The following is an 18,428-nucleotide window of genomic DNA, read 5'->3' as shown; positions in this document are numbered from 1 at the left end:
GTAGATCTAAAAGACTTGGTTATAAAATATTAGAAATGACATTTTTATTAAATTTAAATGAGAATTTAATTTTTAACATGGCACAATAAAGAAAAAAAATTCTTGTAGCATATAGTGCCATAAAGACTTGATGTAATCATCTGACTTATGAGCAGCAATGATGATGTTTTACAATCTTATTTTTCTATTTCATAAATTCTTAAAAAAATTTATTCTTCAATAAAACAAATATTTTTTTTTTATTTCATATATAAAATTATGTAACTGGCTCCACCAAGCAACCCTGTGACTGATCCTGGTACTTGAATCCAACCGAACTTAATCTGAAAATAATTCTCCGCCGATGTCCTGCTCAGCACCGCCGTCACTTCTACTGTCGTCCCCTCATCTTCTCCTCCCCGTTGCGCCGCCACTCACCGTTTCTCCATCCCGCTCATGCGATCCTCGCTCCGGCGATGTCGTCTCCTGGACCTCCTCTATCGGCCGCCTTGCCCGCCATGGCCATCTCGCCGCCGCCGCGGCAGAGTTCTCCGCTATGCTTTCTTCCTCAACCTCCCCAAACCACGTCACTTTCATCACTCTCCTCTCTGCGTGTGCCGACTTCTCCTCCTCCCCTTTCTCGTTCCAACTTGGCCTATCCTTGCACTCGCTCGCCCTCAAGCTATCCCTCTTCTCCTCCCCCCGTTCCCTCCTCCTCCTTACTACCGCCCTCATAGATTTCTACTTCAAAATCGGCTTCACCGTCGTCGCCCGACAACTATTCGACCGAACGCCTTTAAGAAACAGATATACCTACAACGCCATGATCGCGGGACACATGAAGAATGCTCAGATAAACGAGGCGTTGGACATCTTCCTCCGAATCCCTTCTAGAGATCTGGTCTCTTGGACCGCCATCATCGATGGCTGCGTCAAGAACGGCTTCCCGGAAGAGGCGTTGGAACATTTTCGAAAGATGCAAGTTGAAAGGATTGATCCTGATTACGTCACCGTCATTGCCGTCGCCGCCGCTTGTTCCGACCTCGGCGCGCTCGGACACGGCATGTGGCTTCATTACCTTGCACTTAAGCGAGGCCTTCTGGGAAACGTGCGGGTCGGCAACTCACTCATCGACATGTATTCCAAGTGCGGCCGCATAGATTTTGCCCAGCAGGTATTCGACAAAATGCCAAAGCGGACACTAGTTAGCTGGAACTCCATGATCATGGGGCTTGCAGTTAACGGTCGCTCTGCCGAGGCTCTCCTGCTATTCTCAGCAATGCAGGGATCGGAATTCAAGCCTGATAGTGTCAGCTTCACGGCCGCGCTCACCTCTTGCAGCCATGCCGGGTTGGTCGATGATGGGTTATATCTGTTTCAGCTGATGCAGAGGAAGTATGGGGTTACAGCAAGAGCAGAGCATTATGGATGCCTGGTGGATCTGTTAGCTCGGGCCGGGTTGATCGAGAAAGCTGTAAGTTTGGTCGAAAGAATGCCAATGAAGCCAAATGAGGTTATGTTGGGGTCTCTCATGGCAGCCTGCTGTGCGCACGGGGATGTCAGGGTGGCGGAGAGATTGATGGCTCTTCTCATACAGGTGGAGCCTGATACTGACTCAAACTATGTCTTACTGTCAAACATCTATGCCGCCATGGGTAGGTGGGAGGGTGTGGTTAAGGTTAGGAGCTTAATGAAGGAGCTTGGAGTGAAGAAGAAGCCAGGTTTCAGTGCAGTAGAAATTGACTCTATTGTCCATCAGTTTGTGGCCGGAGATCATGCTCATGCTGAGACTGAAGAGATATATGATTTGCTAGATCTGCTTCACTTTGATTTGGAGTTTTATGGTTATGAGCATACAATAGCTGCTGGAGCCATTGCTGAAGCTTTTTCTGAAGGCTTTATAGATTGAGAGAGAATAAAAAAGCCAGTTAAAAGGAGTTTGAATGGCTACATTTTTTTAAATATGAGGTGCTGATTTCATAGACGTGGAAAGTTGAGAAAGAACACAACTTTATAGTAAGAAAATGGAGCTATCGATCTATATGTGGATTTTAGGCCTTGGAAGGAAATGGCAGCTTGTATGAAGAGAGTTATTTATTGTCCAGAAGATAGTGGAAGCTGAAGAACTTAGCAGTCTGAAAGAATACACCTCGTAGTTTGCTCTTCGGGGCTGTTCGGTTTGGCGCATTTAACGTGCACTGCAAAATGAATACGCCCATTTTGTTTGGTCCGATCCAAAGTAAAGTTACAGCTAAATTAAAGCATTCCGATACGCTCCACAATGTATTTGGGGTGTATTTGAAACAAATACACCGGCTCTCTCTCGCACGAAAAGGCAATTGTTGCTTCCGGCCCATGATCTCGCATCCTGCCGTCGAACTTCCCACATAGCTCGAATCTGTGACCTAGCTTCGCTTGTGCCTGCGACACTCTGGCCGGCTTCCCTGCACAGTTCTCCCACCCGCTATAGCAGGAGAGATTATTAACACTAAAAGCAAGGTGGTGATCAGTAACTGTGCTTTTATTGTTCAGAGTCACAAAATCAAACGGTTCTCTACGTCTGAACTCCGCACTTAATAATCTCTCATGCTACAGCAACCCGTGACCTAGCTTCATTTGTAACCAAGTATCGCCGCCAAGTCACGTCTCGACGCAGCAGCAGCCACATCCTCTTCATCTCCTTCACTTGCGCTAGAGCAAGCTAGGGTTTGAAGGTACCTCATCCGCGCGGTTTCTTAGTATGGTTTTGTTTTATCCTGAGAGCTACTTAGGCTTAGTTTGGGACAACTTTTTTACTGCTTCTTAAAACAGCTTTTGAGTACAAAAAATTTAACTTTTTTATTAAAAAAAAAGCTGTTTTATGAAGCAATAAGAAAGCCGTCCCAAACTAAGCCTTAATCTCATTTTTAGCATCAATATCAAAGGATCATTCTAATTTGTTGGCATCATGCTTTATACATATGGAAATTTGTTTTCAAACTTATCAACTATGAAATAGTTAGGTGCTTCACGCGTGAATACATTAATTTTTAGCAAATTTTCATTTATGTGTTTGAATCTGCTATTATGATTTTTTTTATTATTATTGAGTGATAGGCCATTTTGGTAAATTTTACCAGATTATTTTTATTTAAAAAAAAATTAATCCTTATTTAAAAATATACTATTTTTACTTTACTCTTAATATGTCTCACCAAAAAATAAAAGTAAATCCTCTGCATTTATTTTAAAGACAACTAAATAGATCCAAAGTACACTACAATTCTACATTCTTTTATCAGGCTACCAAACAAACCCCATCATATGAAGTGTAGAAATATCTAAAATCTCCTATAAATTCATTTCTATTAGGCTTCATTTGGGGTGATTTTTTTACTACTTAAAATAATTTTTTTAGAACAAAATTAAAATTTAAAAAACTTTAAGCAAAGAGAGAGAAATTTAAAATTTTTTAATAAAAAAAAAATAAGAAAATCATCTCAAATGAAGCCTTAAATAAAAAAAATATGATCCATAAAACATTTATTTATTGAAACCAAAATATGAGATGATTATCTATTATAAAATGATAGTTATCATAAAATATGAGATGAATATTGACACAAGTAATAAGACAATAAAATTTAAAAGACTTCATATTCAAACACAACTGATTCTAGAAGAATGGAAAACCAATTTTCGATAATTATAAGTAATTAAGCCAACCGGTGAGACAGACAGGGAACAAACAAGCATAATTCAAAATAAACTTTGATCTCAACTACAATAAAGCTGAAATAAATATTTGCAGACAAGCTTAATACAACAGATGAAACAGAGCACAATAATGAGCGATCAACTATGGGAAATGATAATTTATCCAAGAAGCTAAGTTTTGCCTATGGACTTGGATTTTATACTCCAATAAATGTTATTAAATTATACATGTAAATGGCCAGACTAAAGCTCAATAAGCAGAGAGGGATACAGGCCTGTAAAGGAATAGAGAAGCAAGCAACATTCAGAGATCAGCCCTCCCAGGATAGCGAGGAAAAGGCATGACATCTCTAATGTTATCGAGGCCGGTGGCGAAAAGTACCATTCTTTCAAACCCTAATCCAAATCCACAGTGTTTGACGGTGCCGAAGCGGCGAAGATCAAGGTACCAGTCATATGGCTCAAGTGGCAGGCCCATCTCCAAAATTCTGGAAAAAATAAATATTAGGAAAGTAAGTTCTGATACAACTTAGTAAATGGGTTGAGGATTATTACAGGAAAAAAGTGTTACTAGCAAAAAAACTTATCAATCATTGTTTGTAATATAATGAGATCATTTGAGAATTGAAGTGATAAAACAAAGAAAATGGAATTACAATACTAAAAACCAGCTCGGTCGTGCGTTTCCAATAGCTTTGGCAAACGATTTAAGGATAAGAAACCAACAAAATACTATGCATTATGGTATCAAAAAGAACAATTTATGATGAACAAACCGAAAAGCTAAATGACATGCAAAAATGAAACAAATAATAACAAGATGGAATGGAACTTTGGAGTTTTTTAAATGCTCAAGGCAAAAAAAATAAAAAATCATGGAAACACGCATATGGGAACAAACTATAAATAAATATAGTTTTGAAGCATAGAAGAAAATCATAAAATTGAAAATCTGAAGATGAAGAAATTAGGACCCCTACCACAGTAAGCATAAAAGTCGCAAAAGATGAAATCATATTAATAAACTTTGGCTGCAGCTGCAGTTAATAAACAGCCAGTATCTCACAAGTAAATAGAGCAGCCAACTCAACTTATTTCATCTCGATCATTGATGGAAACTAACCGGGCAGTCTACACCTTAAACATGTAAAAGCATATAGCTTCATCTGCAAAAATATTATGGTTGTTCCCTTTTACTCTCTCTCTCTCTTTCTCTCACACACACACACCCATATATAAAACGAGAATAAAAAAGGCCATCCGAACATTATTGCTTCAGTTTTCTCATCTACCTGTTTTACTCTCTCCTTCCTCAAAACAATTACTTTGTTCTTCATTTAGATACAGCTTGCTAAACTACCAGAAGGATCTAGTCTACATGGTATGTGATGCTTCTGTCTAGCAGCAATGCCCAACCACCTAAGTGAGTTGAGCCAAACTCGACTCAGTAACAAGCTCGTGAGTTGAGCTTTGAGCTCAAGCTCAAACTCGAGCTTGCATATTAGACGAGCTTGATGAGACTGGGCTCATCAGCTCGCAAGCTCAGCTTGATAGGTTGGTATTGAAAAAAAAAAAACAAAAATTTGTATCATATATAAAAAAAAATGTTTTGATCTATATAGCCGAAAAAAAATATAAACTTTAATTTCATTTAATGCAATTAATGCAAGCCTGCAGCTGACAACTGTTGTTTTTTGGTAAAATTGTTGTTGTGCTTTCAAAAAAAATCATTAATTGTTTATTTTAAAAACCTACTCATGCTCTTCGCCCAATAAAAAAGCATGTTTGTCATTTCAACTCTCCTCGTCTCCAATGGACGGCTGAGCTAGTCAATGTTTCACCCAAGATCCCGAGTTTGACCCCAGTGTAACCCAGACGATCGTGCCTCCTTACTTCCTCCTCTCTCTGGTGAGCAAAGCCCACGAGTTGGTGTCCAAAGTTCGACTCCAAACCTACTTCTCCGGCGAACCAAGCCCACTGTAACTTCGGCGATCAGGCGTTCCAACTTCTTCGGCAAGGCAAACTCATGAGTCAAGCACAAGCCTGCTGCAACTCCAACAAGCGGAGTTCAAGCTCAGAGCTCGATTTGGGCTCGAGCTTGAGTTCAAGTTTGTCTTTGAGCTGACGAGTCGAGCTCAAGCTAGCCCAAACTCGAGCTCGACTCGACTTGTTCACACCTCTAAATCAACCAGCAACACCACAACTCATTGAAAATATATCCATATTGAAAATCAATGATCCTCCCAACCCCTCTTCAGTCAAATTCAATAGATCCAACATCAAAATCCTTGTTCCTACTAAACTCTCAATCAAAGCAACCCTATGTGACAATCACAACTAAGACTCCTTTGAGCTAACTAATTCATCGGATTCCTAGACGTAGCCATTGACTGACCACCCTGATTTCTGCTCGAACACAATGAACATTCCCAACTCAAACCATCCTATAACCAATGGCTCCTCATAGACCAAACCTCATCGTTACCGTCTATTCCACTCTAACAACAACTATCTTTCCCAAAATTATTCATCTTTACTTCTAAGATATTTAGAATACCATCAAACGTCAATTGCAATTCTACAATCATTTTTGAGTCAAACAACTTAAAAAACGAACTTCATGATATCTCCATGAAAAACCTCTTCATGACTCAATACCTCAGAGGAATAAAATCATTGATCGACAACTACATAGTTGCCAGATCTACCACACACAACAAAGAAATCATACTTTAAAACCTCAATGGTCTTCCAATCCAATATCAAGCATTCAATACCTCCATCTGAACTAAACTCATACCCATCCGCCTTGAAGATCTCTACTCCCTATCATCGGTGAGGAGATCCATTTGGCAACAAAATTAAACAAAGAATATGTATCCTCTTACCTACATAATTCCAAGCCCAAACCGAGAAGCCCAAATCAGCCCAAGAGCCAAGGAACCAAAGTAGATAGCACACCCAAAGAAATACATGTCCAAAGCACTACCTACTCATGATCATTGGTTGCCTTCCATCATAGGGTAGCATAATAAAAACAAAAAATAAATATAGCATCATATTACAATAATACTAAAAAAACTGAAATTTGCATGCATCACTTTCTATTCCCACTATGAGGATTGCAAGGTGGCATCCTATGCAAAATAGAAAGGTTTTTTTTGCTAGATGCATATGCTCCAAAATGGATGACATGTTGATGTAAATCAACGACAATGGAAAGGAAGAGAAACTTGAGAAACAAAACATGTATGCACCCACACAAAAAATGTGCATACATGCACACAAAGACATGCATTAAATCCTTGTATCAGTTTATACACATGGAAAGGGAGATCATTAACAAATGCAGAACTATGCAAACATTATACTATTTTATTATTGGTTGATCATGTGTTGATGTTCATGATGAATTGCCTTATCACCATAAAGATATATTTAGGGCTTGTTTGGAATCATTTTTCTTTTTATGTTGCTTTTTCAGTTTTTAAAACCAAAATATGCTTAGCGCATATTTGAACTAATTTTGTTCAGCGATCTTTTCATAATAGCAGTAGGCTTGTTTGCTAAAACAAAGTAAACGCCCTTGGACGTGATCACCTCTTTTTTCTCTCAAAATACAACTTAAATATCAACTTACCACTATCGCTTCAGCACCGCGTAACTTTATATCAACAATTAAAACTATGAACAAACCAGACCACAACAGAAGTTCTAAAAAAAAATTGACAATATTAGTAGGATTTTCTACATTTTGGGTAAAAGCTTTTGGTGAAGCAAAGATATAACATAAATTAACTCAGATGAATAGGTTGCAGAAACACATATACCTCTGTTTAAGCACATCCAACCGTTCCTCCCTTTGACTCCCCCCAATCAACTCACCAACCTATTAAAAATATAACTGCACAAATTAGATGCTACACAAAAACATTACAGAGCGCAGTGCAATGTTCATAGGAACTAAATGAACTGAGCTCAGAAACTCAATAACAGATTAATAATACACGAGCAAGCTAGGTGATTTCCATCATAGAAATGGACCTACATTGGAACATTTACTATAACTACGGTAGTCAAAATATAAACAAGAACGAAAGCATACTTTAGGTACAAGAACATCCATAGCTGCCACAGTCTTGCCATCATCATTCTGCCTCATGTAAAATGCCTTAATGCCTTTGGGATAATTATAAACAATGACAGGCTTTTTGAATATTACCTCTGTCAAGTACCTTCCATCATTTCACAAAAAATCATCATACCAAAATGTATGAAAAATGAAAGAAAAGGGTAATTTGACAACAATATTGCCAAGATACCTTTCATGTTCAGATGCCAAGTCAACACCCCATTCAACCTTGTTCTCAAATTCCTTGTCTGTAACATTTTCCAATAGCTGTACAGCTTTTGTATAAGAAATTCGTTCAAATGGCATCAGTGAGACATGCTTTAGGCGTTCTATTGCTGTCTTATCAACATTCTTAACCATGAACTCCATGTCTTCAAGACAGTGGTCAAGTAACCATTTGCATAGAAACTTAACATAACTTTCAGCATAGTTCATATCATCCTGCAAAAGAGAAACAATTAAAGTTTGCACTAGATACCTGCAAAGCAGTAGATGTTTCTACTCAACATGAATAGCAACATGAGCATAATAAAGAATAATGAAAGTTTTCTACAAAGGATACTGATTTTCAAATTCTATAAATTAATATTTGCAAATATAAACAAGAACACAATAAAAGAACTATCAAAACCTCCAGATTTGCAAAAGCTATCTCTGGTTCAACCATCCAAAATTCTGCCAAATGCCTTGAAGTATGAGAATGTTCGGCTCTAAAAGTTGGGCCAAATGTGTAAACATTACCCAATGCGCATGCATAAGTTTCAACCTGGAGTTGCCCAGAGACAGTAAGAAAAGCTTGACGTCCAAAAAAATCATGAGCAAAGTCTATCTTTCCCTCCTTATGAGGGATTCCACCTTTCATGTTGAACCGCTCCTCCAATTTAGCCAAACTTTCCTTTGCCTTTGTCAATTCAGATACAGCACCTACAATCTTCTCCTTGCTTGCTTTAAGTGATTTTAAGTGGGAAACTGACTCTCCTTTCTCTTTCACAATAAGTTTGGCAGCCTCAATATCAGATTCTTGTGGTGGAGGATTTTGGTTCAGTTCTTTCTCTATTTTTTCAGCCTCGCTAAAAAGAGTTGTCACTTGAAACATTTCGCCTGCACCCTCACAATCACTAGTAGTTATTATTGGAGTGTGCACATAGCGAAATCCATTTTCTCTAAAGTAGGTGTGGGTTGCATAAGCCAGCTCATTCCTGATTCTTGCAACAGCTGATATCTGAAAAAAATTTGAAGATAAGAATCATCAACGTAGTGGTGAGAACTCTATGAGAATACTTATTCAAAAAAAAAAAAGAAAAAAGAAATGCATTCACATGACAGCACATATCCAACAGCAGCAACAAATTTATCTCAACATCTAGGCCAACTTTATTATTTTTTATCATCCATTCCAATAATCTACATTACTATTAGCATGGGGCTTCAAACTTTGTCATCCCAAAATCTCAACCATCTATTTCTATATCTAATCCTCAACTTCCATTTTTATGCCCCTCCATAACTTAGACCTCTTTACTTGCACCGGTTCATTGCCTACAATCTTGAATTGTTTTGATCCCCGAGGTCAATGCCAACTACCAATTCTCCAATAGCAATGTATTCTTTGTTGTCCCTTCACACCCCCACAACAACAAGAACCTCTAAATTGACAACCAGGCTTCAAAGGTAGTGCCCTCTCCTTCACTGAATACTTCTCTTCAGCTCTGGTAAACCCTAATAAGTGAAGGAATGTCCGTAAACTATAAGGGGAAAAAATGGATCCATATTAAATTGTTGCCGGAACTGAATGGCCAGTTCATTACTCTTGGCCAAACTATCCATCCTTGAAATGAGGAACATGAACTTTCTAAATGTAGTATACTCCCTTAACTTATTTGTTGTTGATTCTCATATCATAAGAAAAGGGGAAGAAAAAACTGCCATCTAATTCAACCTATTAGTGAGAAGGTTGTCGATTGTTGCATTAGTGGGTCATCCATTGCATTCAATATATTCAGTTTCTGAGTGTGGTGGTGTCTTGTTGCATTGGTTGTTAATTATTACATTCAAGTTGTTCGATGGTTTATTTAAAATAAATCAGAGTTCTGTTCGTCTTTCTTTTCTGTCATTTCTCTATCTGCTACTTTATTCTTTTGCTCTTACAACTTGCTTGTTTGCCAGTATTCCTTGCTTTCCTAGAAATCTCTCGGGCCGCTACATCCCAAGTTATACCACTTTTCTTTTCCAATAAATTCATGGATAAACTTCACATAGTTAATACCAGCAGGAAAAAAAAAGGCATTGTATTAGTGCTACCGTATTTGTTCGAGCACGGAAGTGAACGAAGTCACGCAGGAACTCCAGGGTAAGCCTGGTTTTTGGAAGTGGATACTTGGCTGAATCTACAAGCCCAACCTCAAGGACCTTCTCAACCCTAAGCTCCACGCTCTGCTTAACTCCCTCAGGAGGCTTCTTTAACTCGCCCTCCATCAGCACGCTGGTCCCGGTTGGCGTGAGCTGTGCGAGAGAACAGACACCCGCGTCCACTATAACTTGAAGATTCGCAAGGCACGAACCATCATTGAGTTCCAGAAATGCAAAAGCACCCTTCCCCTGCTCCCGCCCCGTCTTCACCCAGCCACCGACGACAACCCGACGGCCGACGAACTCTTCGGCACCGTTTAATATGGTTTTGATGAAGACGCGTCCATGGGATTGCTCCAACGCCGGATCGGCAAGGGATGCCGCTGCCATCTCAGTTGTCACCTTTTCGGCAGCGCCGTAAGCCTCGGCCATGAGAGCACTGCTTCTCTGGAGGAGCGGGAGATGGAGATTTATTCTGCTAGGGCTGCACACGCCGGCTATACCGAGTTTGTGAAAATCGGACCGAAAAAAGAAAAAAAAAATTTCAGGATTCAACGAATTCGACCAGTTCAATGCAGGTCCAATTCAATGAAATGGAAAATAATAATAATATTTAATACATTTTTAATTTATATATAAATGTATAATTTAATAATATAAATTATTATTAATTTATGTTAAATATTTTAATATGGTTTATATGTATAAATTATATAACTATTTTATATTTTTAATTTTTAATTTTTAATTTAAATATTTTCTAAATGAAATAATAATAATATAATATCATGCAAAAATATAAATTTATTACTAAAAAATAAAAATTATATTTTTTATAACGCCTATGAAATTCTTTGAATCCATTGATCTCTTTAGATAATATATATATCCTTAGTAGATTTTATAGTTATATAAATTCTCCCAATTCGCAGTATAATGACATGATTTTAAGAATTACAATTTAATATTAATCATTATCATGTCCTGACTCAATCGTTGAGATTTACGAGTGATCGATGCAAGCTAGCTATCATGTCTATCGATGTAAATTAGATAATGATCTAGTAGTAGCGTAAGGTTACCTGCCTATCTGCAATTTACGCCGATATGGCTCTCATCATGACTTTCGATCATGATGCCTATCAAAGGTGATGCGAATCGAGCCTAATAACATCCCTTCTGTGCAATTTTTATATAACACAAAATACCTACTGTCAAAAGCTGATACTGTCGCAATGCACACTGAAGTAATCTGAGACGTATAGAACACAAAAACTATGTTTGACTCTAAACAGTACGCCACATAGGAATATAGGATTAGTAAATTAAAAGCATAAAATTCCTATTGCTATAACTCTTTCGTAAATTAAAAAGTAATAAAGCATTATTAACATAATTGAATATTAATAGTTAATAATAATTAATTTTTTATTATAATTTTCCTTTTCTTTTCCAAAAGTTAAGTAGTGAAGAATAGAATGTCAAAGAATTTAATTCTTAATTGAGAATTAGAATCAATATTTAAACCCTATATTATAGTTGAGTACTTAGATGTTCTTAATAAAGAATCTCTCAAAACTTTAAAATCTAATGGATGATATAACTTTAGATAATTGAATTAAATCTCTTAAAAAAGTTATAAAATTAAATTATAAATCCATTAATAATTTATTGATAAGAGTTAGGAGTTAGTTATAAATTTATAAAATATTTTATATTTTATTCAAATTAATACTAAAATTAAGACCTATATTTATATAAGTTTTAATTAATACAAACATAATATATATACTTAATTTTGTATCCTACCAATAAAGTTAATTTGTGATATACAATAACATTCTAAAATTAATCATAATTTTATAGATTAATATTTGATATTTAATTTAGCTTATTACTAATTCACTAATTAATTAATGTTAGACTAATTATAATTTTTAAAATTTTAGAAATTATTTAACTAATCCTCATATTAATGATTTAATTATTTATTTTAGTATCATTTATTTAGTTTTAATTAGAATTTATTTAACTCGTACTACTAATTGGTTAGTTAATTTAATTAAATACTTATTATACTTCTATTATTTAATTAATATAATTAACTATTAATATTTAAATTATGTTAATAATGCTTTAATTACTTTTTATTTACGAGGTTGCATAGGATTTGCTTTTAATCTTCTTTCCATTCGTTGTTGTCACTTTTTCTCATCGTCAATTTCTTCATGGCTGCTTCAGTTCCACGTGTTGTGTGCTTTGCACGAAGGGAGTTTGCTCGTTGCTTCACTTTGAAGGCCCAGATCGAAAGTCATGATGAGAGCTCGCTCACTGCCGTTAGCGTAACCTTTCGCCCCTCCTTCCTTCACGATAGGAGCTAGCTAGCTCGCAAGCTTGTAAATCTTGTTATCCATAAATTCTTAAATCTGTCGAACTCGGGGATTTACTAAATCCCGGATTTGCGGATTTAAAGGATTGGGATTTGCGAAGCGCTCGAAAACCATTTGGCAAGATATACCGTAAATCCGAGCTTAATCTGATACCAAACTGCCCCTAAGATGCGATTCTGTGAGTTGATTCCATTTGGCAAGGTGTACCCTCTCATATTTTTGAATCATATAAAAGGAGGAGGAGATTAACTCAAAAAGAGGGACCTAATAAAGAAAAGAGAGAAAGAGGAAAATGTTCAAAACTTAAAGAACAACCGCTTAGATCATGGAAGTCATAATTGATGTAAAAAAATTGCATCAACTTATAGATGATGGATTGCATTGATGTTAGTGGCAATAAATATGGTAGGTGTCAACCTTTGTGATGCTTATATGAATTAATCTAATAAGCAATGCGGTGTGTATATTAATGATGACAACAAATAATGAAGTTAGCATACGAAAAGTGTAATCGGGTTGCAATGGTCAGGAGATTATAGTGGAGTGATAGTATTTATGAGACCTTTGTAAGAACATGAAGACCAAAAGATTGTCTTTGAGTGATGTTGAACGATCGTAGTCTGGTGATGACGATTGAATGATCGATTGAATGATGCAGTGGCAGCAATGGTAAAAGAACTATTATTAAGTGATAGTAGTTAGAGGATTCTAGTTGTGTGATGGTGACCAGAGATTGTAATTTTGTCACGATAGTCTTATAAATGTAAAAGCTACCATCATCATAGGTCCATAGCCCACTACATATAGTTGCATCTTCCTATTGGTTATTACTACCATCACCACCATAGCCCATAGTTACATTGCCTATCACCCATCATCATTATTGAGCTTTACAATGCATTCAATTGACTTTAAATAAAAAATATTTTATTTATTTTATGTTCATTAAAATAATTCTAAATATTTTACATTCATTAATATAATTCTAAATAGTTCATGTAAAAAATACTTTATTTTATCCTGCCGAAATTATAGTCTTTCGTTAGGATTCACCATTAGTATCAAATAGAATGATGGTTGAGAAGGGCTAGTTGAATGAAGTTGGAAGATGCTACAGGGTCACCATGTTGAGATGAACATCATAAGTGTAATAACTCTTAAATTTTAAAAGATAAGTTTTGACCTACACCAATAAAAAAGTATTTAATGAGTTATTATAAATCCAAATTGTAAATTGTCTTCACCATAACATATATATTGTGAAGCTATAATTATATTTTTTTTTCTTAATTTTTAGGCATTACTGCAATTCGTTATGAAATTGACACATATCAGTACAAGTGAGATTTTTTGAATCGTTAAGTGTTCTTTTTTTATTTTTTTTGCCAAATCATTTTAACTATGCTTATCTAATTTATGAATATTTTTATATAATTTTTTGATCCCCAATTTTGAAGATATAAGAGAATATATGCTAAAAATTAAACAATTGGCGTAATTACATTCACGTCCTAATAAAAAAAAATAAAGCTCTTAAAAGCCATTCATGCACATTAGTTTTAAAGAGAAGCATAGAGGGAAGAAAAAAAGGGGGAAAAGAGAAGAAAAATATAGGAGAGCGAAAGTTTATTTCGAATGGCTTCGAGTCATTTTTAGTCGTCGACCAATCAGGTAAGTTATTCGAATCAAGGTATGTCAATTTTTTTCTTTCTCAATATTTGAAAATACGAAATCTTTTTTTGTTTTCAAATTTTATGATGGAATTTCTATTTCCTATTACCAAAAAATGGGTATAATTTGTATTAGTAAAATTTTAACCGCGCAACTTTTTTAGAGATTGAGATTTTGAACGCTTTTGAATATTTTTTATAACTAATATGATTTTTATCGAATTGAAAATAATCCAAACTCTAAAAAAATCCATTGTAGTACAATTAAAGTCTTAACACAATATTTTACAAAATCTCTAGTAATTCGATTATTTTCTAAAATATGAATTTTTGTTTAGAAGGGTTCTTTGTTGCTTGTCATTATGGCATTTTGGCAAATTATAAAATATGTTTATTCGTGCATCTTTTACTACTATTCATTGAAATGTGTGTTTAACTAGTTGAAATGGGTGATTATGTAAAAAATTGAATGAGGTGTAGAAAGTTCTGTTTGGATGATATATGCACATTCTGCTTTTGATTTATTAAACTCTGTCTTTTACTTAGACTTATTGAACTCTATTTATTTTTCAAAGTTGTTGAACTCAATCTATTACTCAGAGTTATTGAACTCTATCTTTTTGAGAGGTAAATGTGAAGTGCTTGTATATTTTGCCTAAATTTTTTATAACTGCATATAATTCTCTACTTAGTTCTGCTTTTAATACTCAATGAATATTTAATAAATAAAATGATGAAATTTTTGATTGGTTAAAGTGTGTCTACTAAGCTGTTTTAGCTTACTGTGATTTTATATTATATTTTCATATTTTGGAAAAGGGAAGGATTTGGTTGGATACAGATTCAAGAATCTAATTTGAGTTTATAGGTATTTCTTTTATTAATTTTTGCATGTTTTATTACAAACCTGATTCAAGCATTGTAATTTTGATGATAACAAATATTATTATTTATGATATTGCTTTTTCTTATTATGTGATATTTTGTTTTATTTTTTTGTGCACTAATATTTCAGGAATTCAATCGTTCGTTCACTTGATATTTTGATAATCTTAAGGCTAGGTAGATTATGGTTACAGTCAATTTCCATTTTATTATGTATTTTCTCCTTTCTTGAGTCATATAATGTAATTTTGTGGATATCATTGCTGAGTAGTCTTGCATACACACAGGGGGAGAGATAAAAATGTTTTTGAGAGAGTTATCTTTTTAAGTAATTCGTGATATACGATATTGGTTTCGTACTGTATGAAGTAATTTGTATTGTATGCTTTTAATTCATATTGTATGAAATATTGTGCTATGTCAAAACCCTAGCCGCCAAAGATTAAGGAAGATACTAATTATGTACTGATCATATAATACAATTTAGTTCATATTGTATGCCCTAATTAAAATCTTTTTTAATTAATCACTCGATATCAAATAATCAAATCATGGATAATTATTGTGATTGATCGTACTGTATAATAGAGTTTGTATTATATGATTACCTGTGTACAAAATTTGTCATCCCAGAGATCATACACAATGAAATCCATAATTTTTGTACTAATCTAATCATATGATGTCCACAATGCTGGACGATCATCCATGTATGAAGTTGGTCATCTCAAGGATCGTCCCAAACGAATAGGAGTAATTTATACATATGGTTATGTGAGATGATTTGATCGTATTGTACAAAATGTTATAACAGTTGAACAGTTTGTTTGAACTATCTTGCTGGATGAGTCTTTAATACACTGATTGTACTGTACAATACGAACATATTTAAGACATATCTCTTAAATTTAGGTTTTTTTTTAAGCCCAATATTTAAGTATTTCTAATACTTTTATTATAAATTTTTTTGTTATTGGGTTGACCTGAGAGAAAGAGCTTAGAGAAGGAAGAGATGAGAGCTTTGAGAGAGAGAGAGATCATTGTGAGGGGGAGTTGTGAGGGATTCATAAAGGTTGCTTCAAGCAACGTTTTCACCATTTTCATCAAGCTTTTTTCTTAGTTATTTGGTGGCTCTGTGGAAACTTTCATCAAAATTGGATCCGAGGTTCTCCACCTACTTCAAGATGGAGTAAAAATATTTCAGGTTCTCTGCCTACTCCAGGAGGGAGTAAAAGGATTCAAGGTACTCTGCCTCATTAGGTTGGTGGAAAGATTTTATAAAGACTTATACGCCTTGCTGTGGAAGTAAAATGAGATACACTACTTTTAATGCAATACCTCAAAAGGAGGTTTTCGGGGAGTAGACGTTAGTCAAGTTGATCGAACCACTATAATTATGGTGTGCTATTTCTATTTACTTTTCAGCATTTAATTTCCGCATTATTCTGTGTTTGAAATCTCCAATTTTGGTTATTGTGAAATTAGTTTTGCTTCCGCATAAATTATTTGTTTTAAAATATTCAAAAAGATTTAAAAAAAATTTATTTTTACCTTAAGAAAAATTTTTGAAATAACAAATTCACCACCCTCTTGGTTAGCCTCGGGCTAGTTCATAAAGGTTTAACAACCCTCATGAACTTTCACATTCATGACAAGTTTTATTGCTTTATTCTCTAACTTTTGTTTATAGTTATGCCTTGTTATTACATATGTCATTTTGATGATGCCCTAGGATTATATATATCATTTTGATGACGAAGAATTTTTTTTTTCAATAAAACTTTATTTTTGTTTATTTGACTGTTTTATTATATTTGTGGTCCATTATTTATTTTAAGATGTATATTGAAAGAAAATCTATAAAATTAGATATTTAAAATTTCTTATCATTATTCAATATAATAAGATATGTCTATCAATGGATCTTATTGGGTTGGGTTGGGATAGTTAAAGTTTGTTAAGAGGATGGGCTGGTATGGAGCAGAAAAACAGTTTAGGCTATGCCTTTGAGGTGAGAAGGAGTAAGTAGCATTTTAGCATAGACTTTACATTGGCTTATTTAAGAGAGAGATTTTTTTGGATGTAATGTGTTGTAACTATATAATGTATCTAGCTTAAGAGGCTTTATCTCTAGCCAATATGTAAAGATTTGTCCAACTGAGAAAGGAGCTTGTGAGATTGCCCTTACTGTGGGGAGGGAGACTGCTTGGAAGGTGTGACTGATGCTGGACGTCGTGCTTCAGTCTTAAGGTCCTTCCTAGTTCCTAAGTGAATCTCTTGCGCTTTTCTGAGAGAGGAGTGGACCCTCCTTCCACTCGATTGAAACATAATCTACAAGACACCTATGAATGAGTATTTGCACGGGTAGTTATGAGTGTACATTATCGACCTTTAGTGTAATCAGCTTGTACTCTTTTCTTAAAGCAGCAATAAATATGTAGGGTGAGCAATCACTTGCTAATTATGTATTTTGAACCTTACTCAAGCATTCGATATCTATTATTTTAAATAAATAACATGAAAGTGTATTGTAAGCCTTATACTTTAACTAAAGTTATTTGATAATTATACAAACAAGGGTGTCACTAATCGATCCGACCCGCCAACCCGATACGAACCCAACTAAAAAAATCTTGATTCAATTGACACATTTAATAAATGGCTCGGGTTTGGATTGGGGTTTAGAACCCATTTATTAAGTTGGTTAGGTTTGGATTGACTCGACAAATGAAATATGACTTCAAAATGATATGCTTAATATTTTTTTTCTTAATTTCTTACATGTGACTATAACATTTTTTTATCAAATATCATAAATTTTATAGTAAGTTATAAAAAATAAAATCAAAAAAATTGGGTTAACGAGTAAGGTTTAGGTTATTTTAGTTGATAGAAATGCCAGGTTAGTGTTTTTGACATATTTATTAAAAAGGTCGGGTTCGAGTTTATTAGATTTGGACCACGTGAAATTTGAAGTCGGACTTGAACCCAACTAATCTACTCATTTGGCACCCCTATATATAATGTTCCATTTATAATAAGGTTTTCATCATATACTTGATCATTAATAAATATCACATGTTAATATCACATATTAACTTAGGATAATGAACACGTAGACTTAAAAGTAGCATTGATTTCATCATTCTTTCAACTTGCATGTACAGATGATATAAACTTTCATTTATACTTGTACTTGACTTCAAGAAAAAATACACGACTTGTATGCAATTTAAAGAGTAACTTTATTTATTTATTTATTTCCTTTTTTAATATAGAACCTTTAGACTCTTCTCTATAAGTCATGTTAGATCTCGCTTACGCTTC

General features: G+C 34.7%; 2 protein-coding genes across 2 annotated transcripts; one reads left to right on the top strand and one right to left on the bottom strand.

Moving 5' to 3' along the window:
• Positions 1 to 216: 216 nt before the first annotated feature.
• LOC110112448 (pentatricopeptide repeat-containing protein At1g05750, chloroplastic) lies at positions 217 to 3,016 on the top strand. The gene has a single exon (XM_020844675.2). The coding sequence runs from the start codon at positions 344 to 346 to the stop codon at positions 1,886 to 1,888; it is 1,545 nt and encodes a 514-aa protein (XP_020700334.1). The 5' UTR covers positions 217 to 343; the 3' UTR covers positions 1,889 to 3,016.
• A 683-nt stretch (positions 3,017 to 3,699) lies between these two features.
• Positions 3,700 to 10,716, bottom strand: LOC110112445 (asparagine--tRNA ligase, cytoplasmic 3). The gene is made up of 6 exons (XM_020844671.2): positions 10,109 to 10,716; positions 8,439 to 9,029; positions 7,998 to 8,248; positions 7,781 to 7,910; positions 7,506 to 7,564; positions 3,700 to 4,163 (listed from the first exon to the last, which is right to left on the bottom strand). The coding sequence occupies exons 1-6, from the start codon at positions 10,586 to 10,588 to the stop codon at positions 3,980 to 3,982; spliced, it is 1,695 nt and encodes a 564-aa protein (XP_020700330.1). The 5' UTR covers positions 10,589 to 10,716; the 3' UTR covers positions 3,700 to 3,979.
• Between the last annotated feature and the right edge of the window lie 7,712 nt (positions 10,717 to 18,428).

Source organism: Dendrobium catenatum, unplaced genomic scaffold, assembly GCF_001605985.2.
Source record: "Dendrobium catenatum unplaced genomic scaffold, ASM160598v2 original_scaffold_36778, whole genome shotgun sequence".
Lineage (NCBI taxonomy): Eukaryota > Viridiplantae > Streptophyta > Magnoliopsida > Asparagales > Orchidaceae > Dendrobium > Dendrobium catenatum.
Note: the sequence above shows the minus strand (reverse complement) of the source record. Positions and strands in the feature narration are given on the sequence as shown.

Bases quoted from the DNA above. Each gene is read 5' to 3' on its own strand.
- LOC110112448 (XM_020844675.2), top strand. From the start codon at position 344: ATGTCCTGCTCAGCACCGCCGTCACTTCTACTGTCGTCCCCTCATCTT.
- LOC110112445 (XM_020844671.2), bottom strand. From the start codon at position 10,588: ATGGCCGAGGCTTACGGCGCTGCCGAAAAGGTGACAACTGAGATGGCA. The intron at 8,249-8,438 runs GTTTTGATAGTT...TCTCTTTTGCAG, and splicing joins TAGCTTTTGCAAATCTGGAG to GATGATATGAACTATGCTGA. The intron at 7,565-7,780 runs GTATGCTTTCGT...TATTTTTAATAG, and splicing joins TGGATGTTCTTGTACCTAAA to GTTGGTGAGTTGATTGGGGG.